At 39.4% G+C, this 20,487-nt stretch overlaps 1 protein-coding gene and 1 long non-coding RNA gene across 6 annotated transcripts in view; one reads left to right on the forward strand and one right to left on the reverse strand.

The window, feature by feature from the left end:
- THOC1 (THO complex subunit 1) overlaps positions 1–9,155 on the reverse strand; it is a 52,820-nt gene extending 43,665 nt beyond the window's left edge. The window contains exons 1-7 of one of the 2 annotated variants that reach the window (XM_082698774.1): positions 9,047–9,155; positions 6,566–6,639; positions 6,411–6,471; positions 5,100–5,166; positions 1,625–1,743; positions 1,149–1,197; positions 146–241 (exon numbers count right to left, since the gene is read on the reverse strand). In XM_082698774.1, the coding sequence (XP_082554900.1) occupies positions 146–241; positions 1,149–1,197; positions 1,625–1,743; positions 5,100–5,166; positions 6,411–6,471; positions 6,566–6,639; positions 9,047–9,100 (520 nt within the window). In that variant the 5' untranslated portion in view covers positions 9,101–9,155. Of the gene's footprint in view, positions 1–145; positions 242–1,148; positions 1,198–1,624; positions 1,744–2,161; positions 2,182–5,099; positions 5,167–6,410; positions 6,472–6,565; positions 6,640–9,046 lie in introns of those variants that run through there. The other variant, XM_082698773.1, reaches the window with a different exon arrangement.
- Positions 9,156–9,193: 38 nt separating this feature from the next.
- LOC309847892 overlaps positions 9,194–20,487 on the forward strand; it is an 84,940-nt gene continuing 73,646 nt past the window's right edge. For all 4 annotated transcript variants that reach the window (XR_014302698.1, XR_014302699.1, XR_014302700.1 and 1 more), the window contains exon 1: positions 9,194–10,333. This is a non-coding gene — a long non-coding RNA (uncharacterized lncRNA). The remainder of the gene's footprint in view (positions 10,334–20,487) is intronic.

Below are 20,487 nucleotides of genomic sequence, written 5' to 3' on the forward strand. Positions count from 1 at the left end.
AAAAAAAAATCAGAGACTTTAAAGGTTACCTGTATTGTATCATCACATATAATCACACATCACTGTATCATCAGAGCAGCTTCTAATCCATTAAAAACTGAAATAGATTTTCCTTCAAAGCATTAATTAATGTATAAAAGCTTACCTGATTTCTCAGATAAAGGGAAAAGCCTGGCCAAAAAGAGCTGAATTCGTCCACAGAAGACTGTATTCTGGGATTTTGATAATCTTCTCAGGAGGTCTAACAATATATGGAAATGAGGTTATAGGAAATCATTCTGTTTATTATAACTATACCCAAATTTGTTAGTCTGTCAAGAGTATTTTCCTAAAGCAGTCATCAAAATTGGTAGTACAAACTATTGTTCCAAAAAAGCTTTAAAAAAAATCAGGAATTAAAAAAAAAAAAAAAAATCAGAGGGACGCCTGGGTGGCTCAGTTGGTTAATAAGCCGCTGCCTTCGGCTCAGGTCACGATCCCAGGGTCCTGGGATCGAGTCCCGCATTGGGCTCCTTGCTCAGTGGGAGCCTGCTTCTTTCTCTGCCTCTGCCTGCCACTCTGCTTGCTTATGTTTTCCCTCTCTCTCTGACAAATAAATAAATAAATAAAATCTTAAAAAAAAAAAAATCAGGAATAAAATGAATTTAGCATGGGCAAGATAAACTTTACTAAATTTTATTTTGGTTTTAAGTTTACACCCACAACAGGAACAGTTTAATTTTTTTTTAAGATTTTATTTATTTATTTGACACAGAGAGAGAGATCACAAGCAGGCAGAGAGAGAGGGGGAAGCAGGCTCCCTGCTGAGCAGAGAGCCTGACGTGGGGCTCGATCCAAGGACCCTAAGACCATGACCTGACCCAACCATAACTGAGCTGAAGGCAGAGGCTCAACCCACTGAGTCACCCAGGCACCCCAGGAACAGTTCAACTTAAAGGGAATGATGAGTTGTAATAAATCAGTCCGTTATTTAAAAATGAAGACACTAATCTGTTTTTAAAATTTTATCACTTGTGTTTAATTCAATCACCTGTTTTTTTTTTTTTAAACACATAAACAATGAATTTTGGAACACATACAAAAAAATAAAATTAAATTAAAAAAAAAACATGTTTTAAAAAACAATCATTTCCAACTGAATTACTTACCATTGCACATACGTAGTAAATAGTTTTTCCCAGCAGAATAGAATGTGTTCTGAAATTAAGACAGAGATTACTATTATCATTCAGAAGTTCTGAACTCTTCAATAAGTCACAGCAAGTATGATATTAATTACTGACATACACTGAGTCTACTATCCCACTTTCACTATTTTCCCCACAAATAGCATTTTCTATTAAATACATTTGCATGTATATAACAAAACATGATACTAAATAACTGTTTTAAACACATGAAAGTGTGCATTTTCAAATTAATTGTTCTACTCAAATTTTACACTTCAACTTTTTCTACACATGACTTTTCACTTGGCCCCTCAAGACAGCAATAGAATTCCCTCAGAAGGACAAATTTTTGGCAGTGAGCAATACTAAAATATAAGCAAAAAAAAAAAAAAATCTAACTTCTGAACTCTGGATCTACAGAAAGATGTTACAGAAAAAGAAACGAAGGCACTTACTGATTTCCAAGTAGCAACATTTTTTTCCACAAAAGTGAATATAGTGTCACACTGATCCAAAGGAAGACAATCCAAAACATCTCCCAACAATACAAAAGGTGTAGAGGCGGTACAAATACCTTCAAGTGGAGCACAAGCCAATTTAAAAGTTTAAAAAAAAAACTGTACAGTAAAATAGCCCATGCAAAATAATTCTGAAAAATATCTTAATAGTACACTTAGTCACTCCTAACAAATTTTTAAGAGACAAGAAATGGAAGCAACCTAAAAGTCCCCAAATGGGACATACTTAGGTAAATTTTGGTATGTGCACTCAATAATAATGATGATGATAATTCTTGATTAACACTTCTAGAGCATTTACTATATGTCAGGCACACTAAGTGCTTTACTTATACTAACATATTTAATCCTTATAACCTTATGAGGCAGATAATATCACCTCTAGTTTACAGAATGGGAAAACTGAGACACAGAGAAGTTAAATAACTTGCCCAAGGCCATAGAGCCAGTAAGTGGTAGAGCTGGGATACGAACCCAGGCAGTCTGGCTCCACAGTCTGTTTTCTTCACCACTAAGCTATTCAAAAGAATATAATGCAGCCAATTAAAAACGATGGTTATGACGACTATAATAACTTGGAAAATGCTTATGATATAATGTTAAGTGAAAAAGGCAGGATTCAAAACTGTACGTATATTATGGTTACAACAATAATAAAAGTAATTTTTAAAAAGACTAGAGAAACTAAAAACATATACCAAAATGAATGGTAGTTTTTTAAAGTAGAGGAATTATGAATCATATTTTTCCTTTGCTCATTTCCAAATGTTCCCTAATGTTGCTAAATATTTTTGTGATTTACCTTCAAAAAAGATAATAAAAAAGTCTGATACTGATTTCAACTAATGAACATTTTAAAATAAAAGCACTGTTTCAGGGGAAAGAATGGTATAGTAAAAAGTTGTATTTCCAAAGTCATTAAAGCAATAAATTAAACATTTTTTTAAAGAAAAGGTCATTTGGACAAGCTAAACATATTTTCATCTCCCTGCTTATTCTATTTAAAGGTAACACTAACACTTCATTAAGTGTTTAAGAAAAGTAGCCTTTTAAGCGTGGTATGCAAAGAAAATATCTGGGGAGCACTGTAAGCCCCAAACACTGCAGTTAATAAAGTATGTTCAAAAAAGGGAAGTAATATATCCAGCTCCACTCTGCACTGGTATGATCACATCTGGAATGTGATGTGAGGGAATTGCCAAGAACCAGTGGGTGGCATAAAGAAGCAGATTGCAACTTAGTTTAAGGGAAACCTGACAAGACTATCTAATAGAAATCAAAACAGTACGCCCCATCAATTGGCATAGATGCTAGATGACCACCTGCCACGGACATTACAGAGGAGAGAAGGAAAACCAGAGATGAGAGCAGACATCTGCTGAACTCCCTCACCACTGAAGGTTGAGATACTATATGCCCTGTTTGACCTAATGCCTGCTTTGAGAGGTATACTCCTGCCTGTAGTTGCAGCATAGTTTGACATAAATTAACTCCTGTTTAATTATATAAATTAAGAAAATTAGCTGGATTCCACTGCCAAGATTCTGATTCAGTAAAACTAAGCTCAGGCTTTGCAATCTCAATTAAAACAGAGATTCATGGATGACTCTGATGAACTAGACTATAGTGTGATTCCCCCAGCATTTTCACAACCTGCATGCACCCCAGCCTCTGCATGCCCTCTTTGTGTCATCTTAACCTTGTCCACAGATACTCTCTTCAGTTCCTAAGTACTCTGTTATGTTGATACTTCCATGGTTTTGTATACAATGCTTTTTTCTGTCTATTCAGTCTTCTTCCTATCACATGGCAAATTCCTGCTCCATCTTTCAAAGCACACAGTAAGTATCAGTATATCTAAAAATAACTCCTGATACTTTTCAACAGGCCAGCCCATCTACACTTCTGAAAAGCACAGTATAAATAAATTATAGCATTTATCATATCTTGTTTATTTTTAGGTAGACAACGAGCTTTCTGAGGGCAGGCATTTTTATACTTTTTAACCAGGAGAGTGTCTGACACTAAATAGAAGCTCAATAAATATCTGCTGGGTTGAATTCAACAAAACATATTTATGGATAATTTGAAAACATGTCACATAAAGAATACAATAATAATCTCTCTCCAGAAGGACTTTTTCCCATCCAATTAAAAGAAAAAAGCATCTAAGCTTTAATCAGAAATCCTTATCTTTCTCAACTAACGTAAACGTTCTAAAAACAGACTGTACAAATTCAAGAGTTAAAAATATTACAAGTCTACAAGAGTAACACATCAAAGTAATCAATGAACTAAGCAGACTGCTGTTTGACAGAAACTGGGCAAGGAACCATCCACTGCAGCACCCATTCAAGTATGCTGAATGAATGAACATCTTGTATAAAAGTTTAATGTGTGAAGTTAGAATTTATGAATTATGCTTAAGTTCACAGAATGGCTTGCTGCTACACCAGCAAACCATTTTTACCTTGAATGGTCTAGTTTTTGTAGGAATAGGTATCAAAATAATAAATACATAAGCAATGCTTTACACGTCACTGCTTCTTTCTGCAAATATTTAATGAGCTCCTACCATGTGTTAGGCACTGTGTACTTCCTATATGCCTTTTTTATTCTTGAAATTATCCTCCACTGCCACTGCAACCATTTTAACCATTCCCCTAACTAGTATTTCTGCCAGCAGTCTCTCCCAATCTAACTCTTCCTCCACAGCTCCCTGTGTGCATGGGATGAACTGGACCATAGTGTGATTCCCCCAGCATTTTCACAACCTGGGTGCACCCCAGCCATTTGCATGGTATACAAAGCCCTTCGCAAATGACCCTAAGCTACCTCCCCTGTTTCCTTCCTCACCACAGTCATCATCCTCTCACCCTTCTGCTCCATCCTACTCTTCAGCCAGGCTGAACTCACCTTTACATAGCTATGTATTTCCTTCCCTTTCTGCCTGACAAACCCATCAATCCTCACATCCCAGCTCCTGTTACAGCTTTCCTGATTCCTTTAGAGTTTAGAAACTTCAACCACACTTCACAGTAATCATACCTCAGTAAAAAATTTACACATCCATTTCCTCCATTAGCCACTGAGCTCCTTATAGGCAGGGATGTGTTTTCTTTACCATTGAATCTTTTAGTCCTACCTCAGTACCAGGCACATAGTAGATGCTCAATAAATATTTACTGAATGAATGAAACAACTGGAGAACAAATAAAGTGCCAAAATGTGTGCAGTATACTAGAGATGAAGAAGTGTGAGCTAATTTCATTGGGACAACTTCCTGGCAAAGGTGGTAGGCAGAACTTGAAAAATGAACAAAATCAAATAGATGGAGAGGTATAGGGAGAGTAAGTTCTGAATAAAGCATGTCACGTCCATGATTACTTTAGAAAAACAACACTGAACTTACCTTCAGTTACTCCCCCAATAGCAAGAGAAATAATAGCTAAAACGTTTTCACATGATGAGTGATTTATCTACCAACAGAGGAAAAAACAATTTGATTTAGGGGCCAGAGTCAAGACTAGTTTGGTAACAATACAAACACATCCTCTGACATTAAAGCATAAGAAATAGAAGATAAACATATTTCTTATAGAAAACAAAATTACTTTCTAAGATGAAAATACAAAAAATGACTAATAGTAATAGAATCATTAATTGTTAAAATAGATCCAGTAAATAATAAGAGTGATTATAAATAAAAGGTGATTCACTTAAAATCCACTGGTCTTAGGAAGACGGTTACATTAGCATGATGATGGCTACAAGCTAATCAAGTACAGAAGTGCTGAGGCCATATCAATCAATGGCACAGGGCAAAGGCAGGGGCAGGGGAATTAATTGTACTGGTGCATCAATATGTCTAAGTAAAGATTTTAATAGACGGGAGGTAGTACTTAGATTCTATAACATTATAGAAACTAGCATTTTTTGAGTGTTCATTATGCGTTGTTTTATACAACCTTGAAAGAATGTTATATTCCCTCTTACATAGGAGACTGAGGCTCAGAAAAGCAAAGTAACTTGCCCACATTAAGGCCTTACAACATGTAAGTGCCTAGGTCTGAAGAGGATGACAAAAATAAGTTTTGATACAGAACTGTTCAAAAGAAAGGAACGTTGTATTTGGCCATTAAAAAAGGATCTAACTTCTTGGGACACAACCTTCACTTAACCAAGAATAAACTGCTGAAAGTTTTCCCTTCCTTTGGGTGCCCCTCAAATGGTAAATAAATTCAGAATTTCCATGTTTAGGTTAAATTTTTCTACTCAAGTTGGATAGACTCTGGTTTTTTTGTATGCTAACTGATGAGGCTACCATAGGAAAATGAGGACATAGAATCCCAGCTCCCTTGATGAACATCCTTGGACTAGACCTTTGATGCTACCAAAAAAATGTGTCACTGTTCATACAGCAATGTGAGAGTGCCCACCTTCAAATACAGTTCTTGCTCAGGAAAATCTCATAACAACTTTTCTTATATTCACTTGGAGAGCTCATTCATTAAACCAAACCCTTAAATTATACATGTGCTGTCAAAATCTTAACTATTACATAATTCCTATGCTATGAGCAAATCAGCTTTCACAAAGTAGCAAGCTCACTGTAGAAAAAATAATATTGTATAAATATCCACTCTGAGGATAAAAGCAACTTAAAAAATAACACTGATTAATTTGGCAACAAAATTTTAACAGTAAAGAAAAACATACTTACAATTTCTTCTTCTAGAACACCTCTGAAAGCTTGGTCAAGGGTACATTTTTTTTCATTTTCACTATTAAAAACAAAAGACACCTGCATTTTTCAAACAGCTTAAGGTAACGTATAAAGATCTCGGCAAGTGTATTTTATGGATATCAATGCCTTACCTGCCAGGTAATTGGCTGAAGGTACTCAACAATGGCTTGATATTTTTGTTGTTTAGAGCCTCTCTGGTAGACTTCTAGAAAAATAAAAATAGCATGTCAGTGGAAAGATTTTTGCTCATTATTTACTGAAAAAATAAAAAACATCACTAATCAACAGTATGTCTAACTGGAAACACTTATACTTGGGAAAAAACTACCTATCATTCTATTGGTAGTTCTTATTCAAATGCCACTTAATGATACAGACTCTCATCACTTTAAACTTGATGAGAGCTTGCCAACGAGCCTTTCTCATTTCAGGCTTTCCCTCCTACCATTTCTTTAAATATCACATTCATGAGCGTATTCTACCTCCCCCCTCCCCCCCACCCCAGTGCTCTTATTTATAAGCTTTGGTTTTAAAATGTCATAGCTCCCTCTCAAGGTCCTTGACGTTATATCCCTCAGTCTATCCACCCTTATTTCCCACTACCACCTAACACAGTCTCCAATAAGGTCTACCTACTTTTTTCATTATCAAGTATTCACTCATTGTTCTTCCCATGCTCGTGAAAATTCTATCCATTCTTCAAGACCCACTGCAAGCCCTTCCTTCTCTAGTTTGATCAACCCAGTCCCTGACACATAGTCAACAAGGTATACTTGCTAATTGTCTTAGTCATAACCTTAAGCCAAAACAATAAAAAGGAGGTTCTGGTTCCTAGGTAGAGCATGTTACTCTTGACACGGGGGTTTTAAGTTCAAACCCCCCTTCAGGTATAGGGATTATTTAAAAATAAAACCTTAAAAAAGAAATATGAAAGACAAAAATATTGCAAAGTAATTCATTCTGCAAAAATTCACATACACGGGGCGCCTGGGTGGCTCAGTGGGTTAAAGCCTCTGCCTTCAGCTCAGGTCGTGATCCCAGGGTCCTGGGATCAAGCCCCGCATCGGGCTCTCTGCTCAGCAGGGAGCCTGCTTCCTCCTCTCTCTCTGCCTGCCTCTCTGCCTACTTGTGATCTCTGTCTGTCAAATAAATAAATAAAATATTTAAAAAATAAATAAATAAATAAATAATAAATAAATAAAAATTCACATACACTTGGAAAGCCATCTCATTACTCCCATGAGTTTGATTTATACTGGAAATGTCCATTCCTGACTCTGCCAAGAGCAGACTGTGTCATCTTGGGCATATCTCCTTACTTCCTTGTGCTTCAGTTTCCTCTTAAATAAGGGGGCTATGGTAGATGCTTATTACTAACAGCAGCAGTGGCATTACCTGGAAACTTAGGAGAAATGCAGGGTTCAGGCTCCATTCCAGACCTACTGAACCAGAATCTCCAAGTGATTCCATTGCACACTGAACCTTAAGAGCCACTGCACCAGCTAATCTCAAATCCCCTCGGGGACTAATATAATACTGGATATTTCTAGTAGTTACTTAGCAGAATTTCAGAGCACCAGGGATTACAGCAAAATACACAGGAAAAAAAAAAAGACTCTGAAGGCATAAAGAAAATATAACCTGGTTAACAAACAAACAAACCCTCATTGCATGGAATCTAAAAATAACCTGCACACAAGAAAACTTTTTATTCTGGTGTTACTAGAACTAGGTAAGCACAATTAAATATTTGAGTAGTTGAATCATGACTCGAAATATTGGCGCAAATTCTGAAAAGAAATACAGGTAACCAACTCAGAACAGGGTTCTTCATGCTCTGATGGGCAACACAAGAATACTGGGCCTGAAGTCAGAAACACCAGCGAGGTTCATCACCTTACTTTTTGGGGTGTGTGTGTGTCTGTGGTCTCAAGTTCTATCTCAACCACCAGGGTTAACAGAACTTCACCTACTTCACTGTGCTATTCTGAGTTAAATAAGCTAACATGAAAACGCTGTGCAAGGCGTTTCCCCAAACGCTCAAACTACTCTTCCTCATTGTGTAAGAATAAAACGACAGCCGGCAACAATTCCCAAGCTGATTTGTTTGCCTCTTCCTACTCAGGAGCTCCTTGTTAATCTCTTAGGGAGTGAGATATGGAGGTTTAAAGGGTGGTGAGTAAGGGGCCGGGACCACCGCCTGGCAGATTAAGAGGCGGAGCAGGAGCCAATTCTCTGGGCTAAAACCCCTGGCGTCCTGACCCTCAGGCAATTCTGGAGACACTTGTCCGGCTAAGCGAGCACTGCAGAAGAGCTCGACCGCACCGGAGGCAGTCTGCGGATGAGTCCTCCACGCGGGTCACAAAGGCGCTCAGAACGCCGGGTTCAGAGACCTGCGAGCAGAAGGACGGCGGCAGACAGCACAGGACGCACGGAAGAGGCAAGTAATGCGTCTTTCCCACCTCCCAGCCCCCGACGGGGCCAGGAGCCTACACCGCGCCGTACACACCTCAGTTCCCGTTTTACCCCAGGGCAAAATTCGGGTATTTTTCTGGGAGAGGAAGAAAAAGATAAAGCCGGGTTAGAGCCCCACCCGCCCCCCGTGCGCTCACCGTAAACCGTGTCCGCGCTTCGGGCAAACTAAAAAGCGGCGGCGTCGGAGACATCTTCTCGGCTGCGCGTGCCCGCCACCGCGCTGCGGCGCCCGCGGATGACGTCAAGCGGGAGCAACGAGATTGTGTCTCCGTGAGCGGCTAGAGCGGCCTGTGAGCCAAGGGGTGGGTCGGTGGAGGCTGGGAGCTACTATGGGGAGAGTTCAGTCGCGGTTGGAAGACTGAGTCAAGCACTATGTGGTCAGTCGGGATTCGTGGAGAACCTTTGGGGTGACGGCATATGGGCGTCTTCGCCCTGTAAGCTCAGTGCTGCCTGGCGGGGACTAGGCCGGGGGGACTAGGCCGGGACGCGCACCTGCAGTGATTTTCCTGATTGGGGAAGCTGGGTGAATGACGGCTAGTAAGGCTTACGGAGTCACTCGGGAAGGTTAACCGCCGCCTGGGAATCCGGGCAGGTGGTTTATCAGGGAGTGCGTCAGGCTGGGGAAGTGAGGGCAGTGCCCGTGATCTCCGGACTGCAGTCGTTCTCCGCGACGGAGTGGTCTTAGCTGCTGCCTTGCTGAGCAGTTAGTTAATGGACCGTGTGGCTCACTGGGCTCTGTGGCTGAGGAGCAGTTCCCTCCTCTGTGAAACAGAACGAATGCCTGGGGACTGTCGGAAAGCGCACATGAAACACTGAGAACAAACGTGGCTTCAGTGAGAATATCAGTATTAGTATCAGTATCTTGGTACCAGCAGTAACTTTGCTGCACATAGAGGACTCGGCTGAAAGCGAAAGACCGAAGAGGAATGCAGTGCTCGGTGTTTTTTTTAAAAATGGGGTGGCACTGCGTCCAGGGTAGAGGCACCGGTTCCAAAATCCTTTCTCCTCGGCAACTTCCTCCCTTGTCTCCGCGCTGGAAAGGCTTGACCGATGAAAAGCCAAGCGGCAGTTAATTTTCTCCGTGGGAATTATGCTGTGGGAAAAGCAACACTGACCTAAACGCTCTTAGTCCCTTCCGTGTGTACCTTCTCCCTTCGCTGACGTCGAACAAGAATACAGGAAGCTTAACCAAAAGATAACTTTGCATAGTCTTGCCCTTAAGTGGGAATTGTGAACGATGGTGGCTACCTGAATCATTACAGTCTTCTTTAGAATCAACAGAATCATTCAAGTTTGTATGACTTAAATGCCAAATTGGCTGAAAGACCTGGTATTAATTGATTTAATAGGTAGATGATGAAATAGGATTATTATTATATTACAGATGACTATTAACTATCTGGATCACAACTAAGACCTGAAAGGTAAATAAATTTGTCTTTGTCTTTTTTTTTTTTTTTTTTTTTTAACAAGAATTCAAACAGAAGAAGAGCTGGAATTTCTTGAATCATTCATCAAAGCCCAGTGACTTAGAATTCTATTTGCTTATTCAGCAAACATCTGTTAGGCACTTTGTACACAGTGGATACTATTTGTTGAATGAATAACAAATATTTGAACAAATAATGGAATGAACAGAGTACTATAGCTTAATTCTTTTTTGAGGAACTCCAGTTGACCCAAAAGAAATAACTAAGGTTATTATCATGACTAATTTAGATAATAGCTCCTGTAAGTGATCAAAAGAGAGAATCAATACCATATGTAGTGGTCAAGGAGGCTTTGCAGAGAAGATAGACTGGATGAATTGGACCTTGAAGGATTCCAATAGACGTAGGTGGGAGTAGCAAAGAATAAATAGGAGAAAGCTTCCCAGTGGAAGGAATGGTATGAGTAGAAGTGTGGAAGAGAGAAGGTACAGTGAAAGACAGCCATTCATTTTGACTGTAATATTGGGTTCTGCATGGAAAGAGGGCTGAAGAGTCCAGCTGAAACTCAATTGTATTAATGTTGGAGGCCAAAGAATGTTATGGGGTTGAAAATGGCTTCTATGGGGCACCTGGGTGGCTCAGTGGGTTAAGGCCTCTGCCTTCAGCTCAGGTCATGGTCTGGGGGTCCTGGGATCGAGCCCCACATCACGCTCTCTGCTCAACGGAGAGCCTGCTTCTTACCACCCCACCCCTGCTCTCTCTGCCTGCCTCTCTGCCTACTTGTGATCTCTCTGTCAAATTAATAAATAAAATCTTTTTTAAAAAATTGGCTTTTATAGGGTGTGCCTGGATGGCTCACTTGGTTAAGTGTCTGCCTTTTGGCTCAGGTCATGATTTCAGGGTCCTGGAATTGAGCCCCGCATTGGGCTTCCTGCTCTGCAAAGAGCCTACTTCTCCCTCTCCCTACTGCTCCCCATGCTTGTGCTCTGTCAAATAAGTAAAAATCTTTTTTAAAAACAGCTTTTATAGCAAGTTATTACTGGCAGTAAATTTTGGAGTGGAGAGAAATGAACATGTTTTTCTGCTAATGAGTGAAGCAACAGCAGATGAAAGAGTATGGGAAAAAAGTAATCAGGTGACAATGGGGACTTACTGTTTAATGGGTGCAGATTTTAGCTTGGGATGATGACAAAGTTCTAAAGATGGATAGTCATAATGATTACACAACAATCTGAATTAATGCCACTGAATTGTACACTTAAAAATGATTAAAATACTAAATTTTATGTATATTGTACAACAGTGAAAATTTAAAAAGAAAACCTGTTTTTAAAAATGTACCATTTGGGGGGCGCCTGGGTGGCTCAGTGGGTTAAAGCCTCTGCCTTCAGCTCAGGTCATGATCTGAGGGTCCTGGGATCGAGCCCCACGTCGGGCTCTGCTCAGCAGGGAGCCTGCTTCCTCCTCTCTCTCTGCCTGCCTCTCTGCCTACTTGTGATCTCTGTCAAATAAATAAATAAAATATTAAAAAAAAATAAAAATAAAAATAAAAATGTACCACTGGGGCACCTGGGTGACTCAGTGGTTAAAGCCTCTGCCTTCAGCTCAGGTCATGATCTCAGGGTCCTGAGATCGAGCCCCGCATCGGGCTCTCTGCTCAGCAGGGAGCCTGCTTCCTCCTCTCTCTGCCTGTCTCTCTGCCTGCTTGTGATCTCTGTCAAATAGATAAATAAGATCTTTAAAAAAATAAATAAAAATGTACCATTATAGCACTAGATAGCTTAAAAAAAAAAGGCAGAAACATCAAAAACATTGGTATGATCTTGAAAATTCAGAATAAGATTATATTCAATAAGGCCAAGAAGTAGAGAATGCATTTTTGAAAGGTATGCATCAAAAACCACTATAGTATGCTGTGAAGTGTGTAAACCTGGCGATTCAGACCTGTACCCCTGGGAATAAAAATATATGTTTATAAAAAATAAAAAATTTAAAAATAAATAAACCATTAGTTCCATTATGATAAAAAAAACACTATAGTAAAAATATTGTAGCATTTAGATCATGTAAATAAATGTTTTATAATTCCAAATGCACTTGACTGTATTACCGCATTTGATCCTCTATATGATATTTTGAGGTGGGTAATACAATTATCCTACAATTAATTCATCCATGAGGAAGCAAACTTAAGGGTTCTTGATAGTCAGTCAGCAAAATAAGACTACGCAGGAGTTTTGATTTCAAGTTTCATGCTCATTACACTATATTATATTATCACAGATAATGCTCAAGTTTTATGACAATTTCTTGTGGTATTTCTACTCTTTATAACCATATTCCATGTAATTATATAATAGGAAAGAGGTTCCTCTGTCGTAGCTCACATGGCTAGAGAAAATTAATTTGGGAATTGGGCCTAGCTTTATTTCCAGAGCCTGTATTCTTCTCAAGTCTTAACTCTTGGATCATTACCAAGCCACAGGCCTAATTATTGTCCCATAAATTATTTCCTTATAGTCCACTAAGGATGTGGATCATATAGTCATAACAAAACATTATGAGTTTTCAAAAGTATGTAATAACACTCAAAGGGCAGATATCCGGTGACACATAGCAATCTCACTTATAGTTAATGAGCACCTGTTTCTCTTAGTGAGGTAAGGTGGAACAGGGACTGCCTCTCTTAGCAAATACCCTCCAATGAGAATTGTAGGCTTGGTGGCTTAGATAAATTCGAAGCATTCACATCATGATTCCCCTTCTTTTCTTTGGTGTACTTTCACTGGGATTCAATTTACTGTTGGGATGATGACAGAAAAGGACCAAGGAGATAGCTTAGTCTTTTGTTCTCTTTATCCTCTAGTCTGGGCCTAAGGAAATGCTCACCAGCTACATGAGGATGTTGGATTGCCACTTTTGCTGGTTCATGTTCTGGACGCTAGCCATCTTTCCTTTTCTATTTGTAACTTGAGTGGATTGAAACAGAACTGATGTTTGAGAGGAAAAGTTGAGCAAAAAGAAAGATTCCTGCATTTGAAGAGGAGTAGATCTGTAAAGTATAAAAATGGAAGAGGGATAGCACTTTGTACATATTTGGGACTTAATTTTTGTGGAAAAAGGAATTATATGGAAACTATATGTGGCTACTCTATTTTTTAATAGGGTGTTGGCAGTTTTCAAGCATTTTGTATTGTACTAGTCATTCAATACATATTTATTGTGTGCCTACTATCCACCAGGCACAAATACAATATTATTGATTATATATGTAGTATTTTATTACATTTTAAGTACTGTAAATGTCCTTATCTAGTGTACATTATAAAATCCTGTGTGGTAAGCTTGGTTGAAACACACAGATGAGCATAATTTGAGTTGAGAATAGAAGTCACAGAAATGGATGAATTGGATGTCTTCCTTGCCCTGGTAAGCCTACCTTCCCTCCAGGGTTAGGCAGAGATTTTGCATGAAATAGTACCATTGTTTGACTTGTTCCCCTTTCTTGTCCTGATTCTTTCTCTCCCTCCCTTACTGGCTTCTCCCAACAACAGTTAAATGATTTGCTCACAAATTCTCACCTCAGGGTGCACTTCGGAAGGTTCTGACTGTGGTAGTTTGGGTCTACCAAGAAGCAGACACCAGCACAGGATTAACGTGCAAGCATTTGTTATGAAGGGAGCAGGGGCAGGCAGAAAAGCCTCTGGACCACAATGTGGGACTGATACCTGTGGAAGGAAAGAAGGAAGGAGGGAGGCATAGGTAGGAAGTTTCTGAGTGAAGTGCAGCTCCAGGAAAGGTCTGACTTTGCCGATGAGGAGTCCTCACGTCAAACTTCTTGTCAGAAGAGTGTTGCAGTTTTCTGGAATGAGCCTGCACTAGGACCTCTGCCATGCTCAGTCATTGACTAGAAGCAGCCCTCAGAAAGTCTGGCCTCCATGCCAGTGTGGTGGATCCAGATATTAGCAGCAAGGGCTGTCAGTCATGTGTGCTCCCTACAGCAGAAAGATCTGAGTGGAACATTTCCAGGGCCACAACCGTATCCTAGGGTACTCATATAATCATGTTTTATTCATTCATTTTTGGAAAATACTTTCATTTGTTTATTCTCAACAAGTAAATATGAACAAGGCACTGTGAACAAAACAGAGTTATTGCCCTCATGGAGCTGTGATGCTGCAGAAGAGCAGATTTTTTAAAAAAGTAAATAAAAATGTAACAATTTCACTGTGTGATAAATGCCATGCAGGGAATTATAGCATCTACTGAGTGTGGTTGTGTGCTCCAGTTCTAAGTGCTTTGCATCTGTGAACTCTCGTAATTTTCCCAGCAAACTTAGGAGGTTTACTCTTTATTATTCCCAGTCTATAGGTGAAGAGCTTGAACGGCGCTGAAGTAACTTAGCCCATGGTCACTCAGAATCAAAGGAGTGTGAGACTCAGGCAGATTGTGCTTGAGCAGGATATAAATAGAGTTGTCAAAAAAGGCTTCTCTGGGACGCCTGGGTGGCTCAGTTGGTTAGACGACTGCCTTCGGCTCAGGTCATGATCCTGGAGTCCCGGGATCGAGTCCCACATCGGGCTCCCAGCTCCACCAGGAGTCTGCTTCTCTCTCTGACCTTCTCCTCGCTCATGATCTCTCTCACTGTCTCTCTCTCAAATAAATAAATAAATAAATAATCTTAAAAAAAAAAAAAAAAGGCTTCTCTGAGGGAGTCATATGAAAGCCAAAACTTAAAGGATGGAAAGACATTAGTTGTATTTTTGAGAGTGGGACTTGGAAGGGGAAGGTAAGAAAGATCATCCCAGGTAGAAGGAGCAGTGTGCACAATGGCCTCGTGTTAGGAAGGAGGTTAGCGTATTTGAGAATCGAAAAGCAGCATCGTGGGAGCAGGATGGAAAGCAGTGGACAACGAGGTTGGAGACATGGTCAGGGCCAGATTGTTCAGGACCTTGTATTTCACTGGAGTTTCATTTTCCTCTATGGTATACTCTAGCCTTCTGGAATCTCACTGAACACACAAAAGTTTGTTTTGAAAGTTCTCTATTATTTGCATTAATTGTTTCAGAGTCCTTTGCTTTCGTTGACCACAATGCTTTCACTCTGTGGAGCATCTGATTTCCTTCATGTTACTGGTGATTTTTCATTATGGATTCATGTTTATAAATGAAGGTCAAGATGGCTCAGTTCTAAGAACTATTGCAGGGGCTGTTCAGCCCCTACGTTTCCCATTTGACTTGCCATTCCCACCCCCCCTTCACCCCATTCTTTTAACAGACAAAACAGTGGTGGGCGTATGATGGCTTAGCTAGTAGCAACTCTTTACAATTTTTCTTCTGTGTCTGGAAAATATGTCTGTCATTAAGAGTTTTATAAACAGCAGGGAAACATACTCTGGTTAGTGTTTCATAAAGTAATTTTTTGGAAGGGTATCCAGAAGTTAATACAACAAAGACTAGAGATGAAGCTTGGGCAGGCCTCATACCATCAGTCTTGGGCAAGACATACCATCAGTCTTGGGCACCTGGGTGTCTGAGTTGGTTAAGCATCTGCCTTCAGCTTTGGTTTTGATCTTGGGTCCGGGGATTAAGCCCTATCCCAAGTTGGGCTCCCTGGCTGGGGCGGGGTGGAGGCACTGCTTTTCCCTCTCCCTCTGCCCTTCCTTTCTGCTACTGCTTGCTCTCTCTCTCAAAGAAATAAAATCTTAAAAAATATATATACCATCAGTCTTAAGATGCCCCTACTAATGCCACCTTCAGTGGTTTGGCTCTGTTCCTGGTTTCTGTGGTCGGTAGACACTTGCCATCACATCACAGAGCACTCACCACCACATCATGGTGCTGCAGCTGTCCTGCATCACCTCTAGTCCTCAAACTTTGCACCTCTTCCTCTAGGTCTGAGATCATGGCTGGGAGTATCTGAGTGGCTCTTCTGTTCAAGTTCTAGCTTCCAGAGAAGAGGAAAAGTGATACCTGGCCCTCCTTGCTTTCAGCTTCAGTAGTAAACCCCAATTGGGATTTCCCTTCAATTGGAAAGGGTCTTTGGATGCCAGACAGCCAGTGGGATGATATCCATTGGCCCTTCTGGCTGTCCAGTACAATTTCTGTCACCTCAGGGGCTGTGGTGAATTTTGAGCTACTGTTGCCATCATCCTTATCACTTGGACTGAGCCCATCTGCCAAAAGAGCAAATGAGGCCAACACACAGAAACAGTGCTGAAAGCTGGGCTATAGGAAATGGAAAGAGGAGGAAAAAGATGTTAGTTGGGAAGGAGAGATGCAGTGAGAAGAGAGGATTCTTAAAAAAGAATAAAGGAGAAAATATATAAGCATTTCAATAAATAAAACTCAACATCCATTCATAATTTTTTTAAAAATCCACAAACTAGGAATAAAAAGAAAATGTTCAGTCTGATAAAAGGTATTTAAAAAAATCTTCAGCTAGGAGCATCTGGGTGGTTCAGTGGATTAAAGCCTCTGCCTTCGGCTCAGGTCATGATCGCAGGGTCCTTGGATTGAGCACCACATCGGGCTCTCTGCTCAGCAGGGAGCCTGCTTCCCTCTCTCTCTGCCTGCCTCTCTGCCTACTCATGTTCAAATAAAAAAATAAAATCTTTAAAAAAAAATCTTCAGCCAACATAATAATAGCAAAATATGGAAATCTTTGCCCCTAAAATCTGGAAGATAATGATGTTCATAATCATCACTCTTATTCAACATTATAATGAAGGTCCTAGACAATGTATTAACAAACACAAAAAAACAACGACAAAAGACAAGAATTCAAAAGGAAGAAATACAGGTGTCTTTATCTGCAAATGGCATGATTTTTTAAATGTAGGAAATTAAAAGGTATTAAAAAGTATATTAAAATGAATATTAGTACTAATAAGAGAGTTTAGCAAGATTATAGGATATAAGATCAATCTAGTTTTCTTTGTAATATTCTTAAAAGTTTGGAAAATAAAGTTTAAAAAACACATTTTTAATAGCATAAACCCCATCAAATACCTAGGGATGAATTTAATAAAAAATGTAAAAATTTTAAAACATTGCTGAGAAAAAGAAGATATGAATAAATGAAAAGACAAATAATGTGGCTGATTTGAAGATTCAGTACTGAAAAAGTATCAATTCTTTCCAAAATGGTCTTCCAAATTGATCAATTTAACCAGTTGTTGAATTGGTTCAGTAAAATCTTAATAAAAAATCCCAGCAAATATTTTGTAGAAATTGGTAAGCAGATTTTAACAAAGACATCCAAAAGATTTAAAGTACCTAGGATAATCTTGAATTTAAAGTACCTAGGATAATCTTAACGTACCTAGGATAATGTTTATTTATTTGACCATGAGTAGGAACTACACGACCAGATTTGGAGATTTTCTATAAAACTATTGTAACGATGTCAATAAAATAATAAGGATAAAAAAGTAGACCAGAGAAACAGAAGAGAGTCAAAAAATAGACTCAGACAGTTGGCCACTTGATTTTTGAGAAAGGTGTAAATGGAATTGGAAATGGAAGATTTTTAAGATTTTATTTGTTTGAGAGAGTGAGAGTAGGAGAAGGAGCAGAAGAAGAGGTAAAGAATCTCAGGCAGACTCCCTGACAAGCATGTGGCCCAAGGTAGGGCCTATCCCAGGACCCTGAGATCATGACTTGAGCCAAAACCAAGAGTCGGATGCATAACAGACTGAGCCACCCAGGTGCCGTGGAAAAGGAGGACCTTTGAATGACTTGGAAATTAGGTGAAATAGAGAATAGAAAAACAATAGGAAAAAAAAATCAGTGAAACTAAGAGTTGGTTTTTTTAAGAGATAAAATTGACAAACCCTTAGCTAGACTAAAAAGGCTTGACATCAAATTAATGAAAGAGAAGACATTGCAATCGATGTCATAGAAATAAAAAGGATCATGAGACTTTAATGAACAGTTAGACACCAAGCCTGATAACCTATAAGAAATGAGTGAATTGGGATGCCTGGATGGCTCAGTAGGTTAAGCCTCTGCCTTCGGCTCAGGTCATGGTCTCAGGGCCCTGGGATCGAGCCCCGCATCAGGGCTCTCTGCTCAACAGGGAGCCTGCTGTCCTTCCTCTCTCTCTCTCTCTGCCTGCCTCTCTGCCTACTTGTGATCTCTGTCTGTCAAATAAATAAATAAAATTAAAAAAAAAATGAGTGACTTACTAGAAACATGAAACTTACCAAGAATGAATCATGAAGAAATAAAGTCTAGGAAGGAGATTAAATCCATAATCAAAAAACCTCCCAATAAGCAAAAGCCCAGGACCAGATGGTTTTACTGGTGAATTTTACCAAACATTTAAAGAATTAATGCCAATCCTCAAATTCTTCCAAATAATTGAAGAGGAGGGAACGCTTCCAAATGAGACCAACATTACCTTGATACTAAAACCAGAGAAGATCCACAAGAAAGGAAACTAAAGGTCAATATCCTTAATGAAGACAGATACAAAAATCTGCCATAAAATACAAACCAAATTCAATAGCACTAAAATTATTATACACCACGACCAAGTGGAATTTATTCCTGGGATGCAAGGGTAGTTCAATACATGCAAATGAATAAATGTAATAAATATACCACCTTAATGGAATGAAGGATAACATCACATGATAATTTCAATAGATGCAGAAAAAACATTTGACAGTCAAAAATTCAATATCCTTTCATGATAAAAACGCTCAATAAATTAGGTATGGAAAGAATTTACCTCAACATAATAAAGGTTGTATATGTAAAGCCCACAGTTATCATACCTAATGGTGAAAAGATGATAGCTCTTCCTCTAAGCTCAAGAACAAGACAAAGATGCTGGCTTGGTCAGGAGCTCCTCCGTAGCTTGCCAGTTGTAATCTGAAACCGACCCCCACAGAAGGAGGGCAGAAAAGACTGAAGAAATAAGCAGGCCACTCCAGATTGGTAGGTGGCAGGTTTAATAGGCAAGGGAACTTCTATATGAAGTTTGATTTGGATGGCAGCAAGAAGAGTAGATCTCCATACTTGGCCACCAGATCTTAAAATTTATATAAAGGCCTTAACTGGGTTCATTCACATTTATCATCCAGATAGTCTCTTTTTTAATAATTAAAAAAAATTTTAATAAACCTATAATGTATTATTAGCCCCAGGGGTACAGGTCTGTGAATCACCAGGTTTATACATTTCACAGCCTCACCATAGCACATACCCTCCCCAATGTCCATAACCCAGGAACCCTATCCCTACCCACCGACCCCGCCGGCAACCCTCAGTTTATTTTGTGAGATTAAGAGTCTCTTATGGTTTGTTTCCCTCACGATCCCATCTTGGTTCATTTTTTTCCTTCCCTACCCACCCCCCTGAATCCCCCACTCTGCCTCTCAAATTCCTCATATCAGGGAGATCATATGATAATTGTCTTTCTCTGATTGACTTATTTTGCTCAGCATAATACCCTCTAGTTCCATCCACGTCATTGCAAATGGCAAGAGTTCATTTCTTTTGATGGCTGCATAATATTCAATTGTATATATATTCTACCTCTTCTTTATCCATTCATCTGTTGATGGACATCTAGGTTCTTTCCATAGTTTGGCTATTGTGGACATTGCTGCTATAGACATTCGGGTGCACGTGCCTCTTTGGATCACTACATTTGTATCTTTAGGGTAAATACCCAGTAGTGTGATTGCTGGGTTATAGGGCAGTTCTATTTTCAACATTTTGAGGAGCCTCCATGCTGTTTTACAGAGTGGTTGCACCAGCTTGCATTCCCACCAACAGTGTAGGAGGATTCCCCTTTCTCCATATCCTCTCCAATATCTGTTGTTTCCTGACTTGTTAATTTTAGCCATTGTGACTGGTGTGAGGTGGTATCTCATTGTGGTTTTGATTTGTATTTACCTGATGATGAGTGATGTGGAGCATTTTTTCATGTGTCTGTTGGCCATCTGGATGTCTTCTTTGCAGAAATGTCTGTTCATGTCCTCTGCCCATTTCTTGATTATGTTATTTGTTCTTTGGAGGTTGAGTTTGATAAGTTCTTTATAGATTTTGGATACTAGCCCTTTATCTGATATGTCATTTGCAAATATCTTCTCCCATTCTGTCAGTTGTCTTTTGATTTTTTTGACTGTTTCCTTT

Source organism: Mustela nivalis, assembly GCF_964662115.1.
Source record: "Mustela nivalis genome assembly, chromosome: 14".
Lineage (NCBI taxonomy): Eukaryota > Metazoa > Chordata > Mammalia > Carnivora > Mustelidae > Mustela > Mustela nivalis.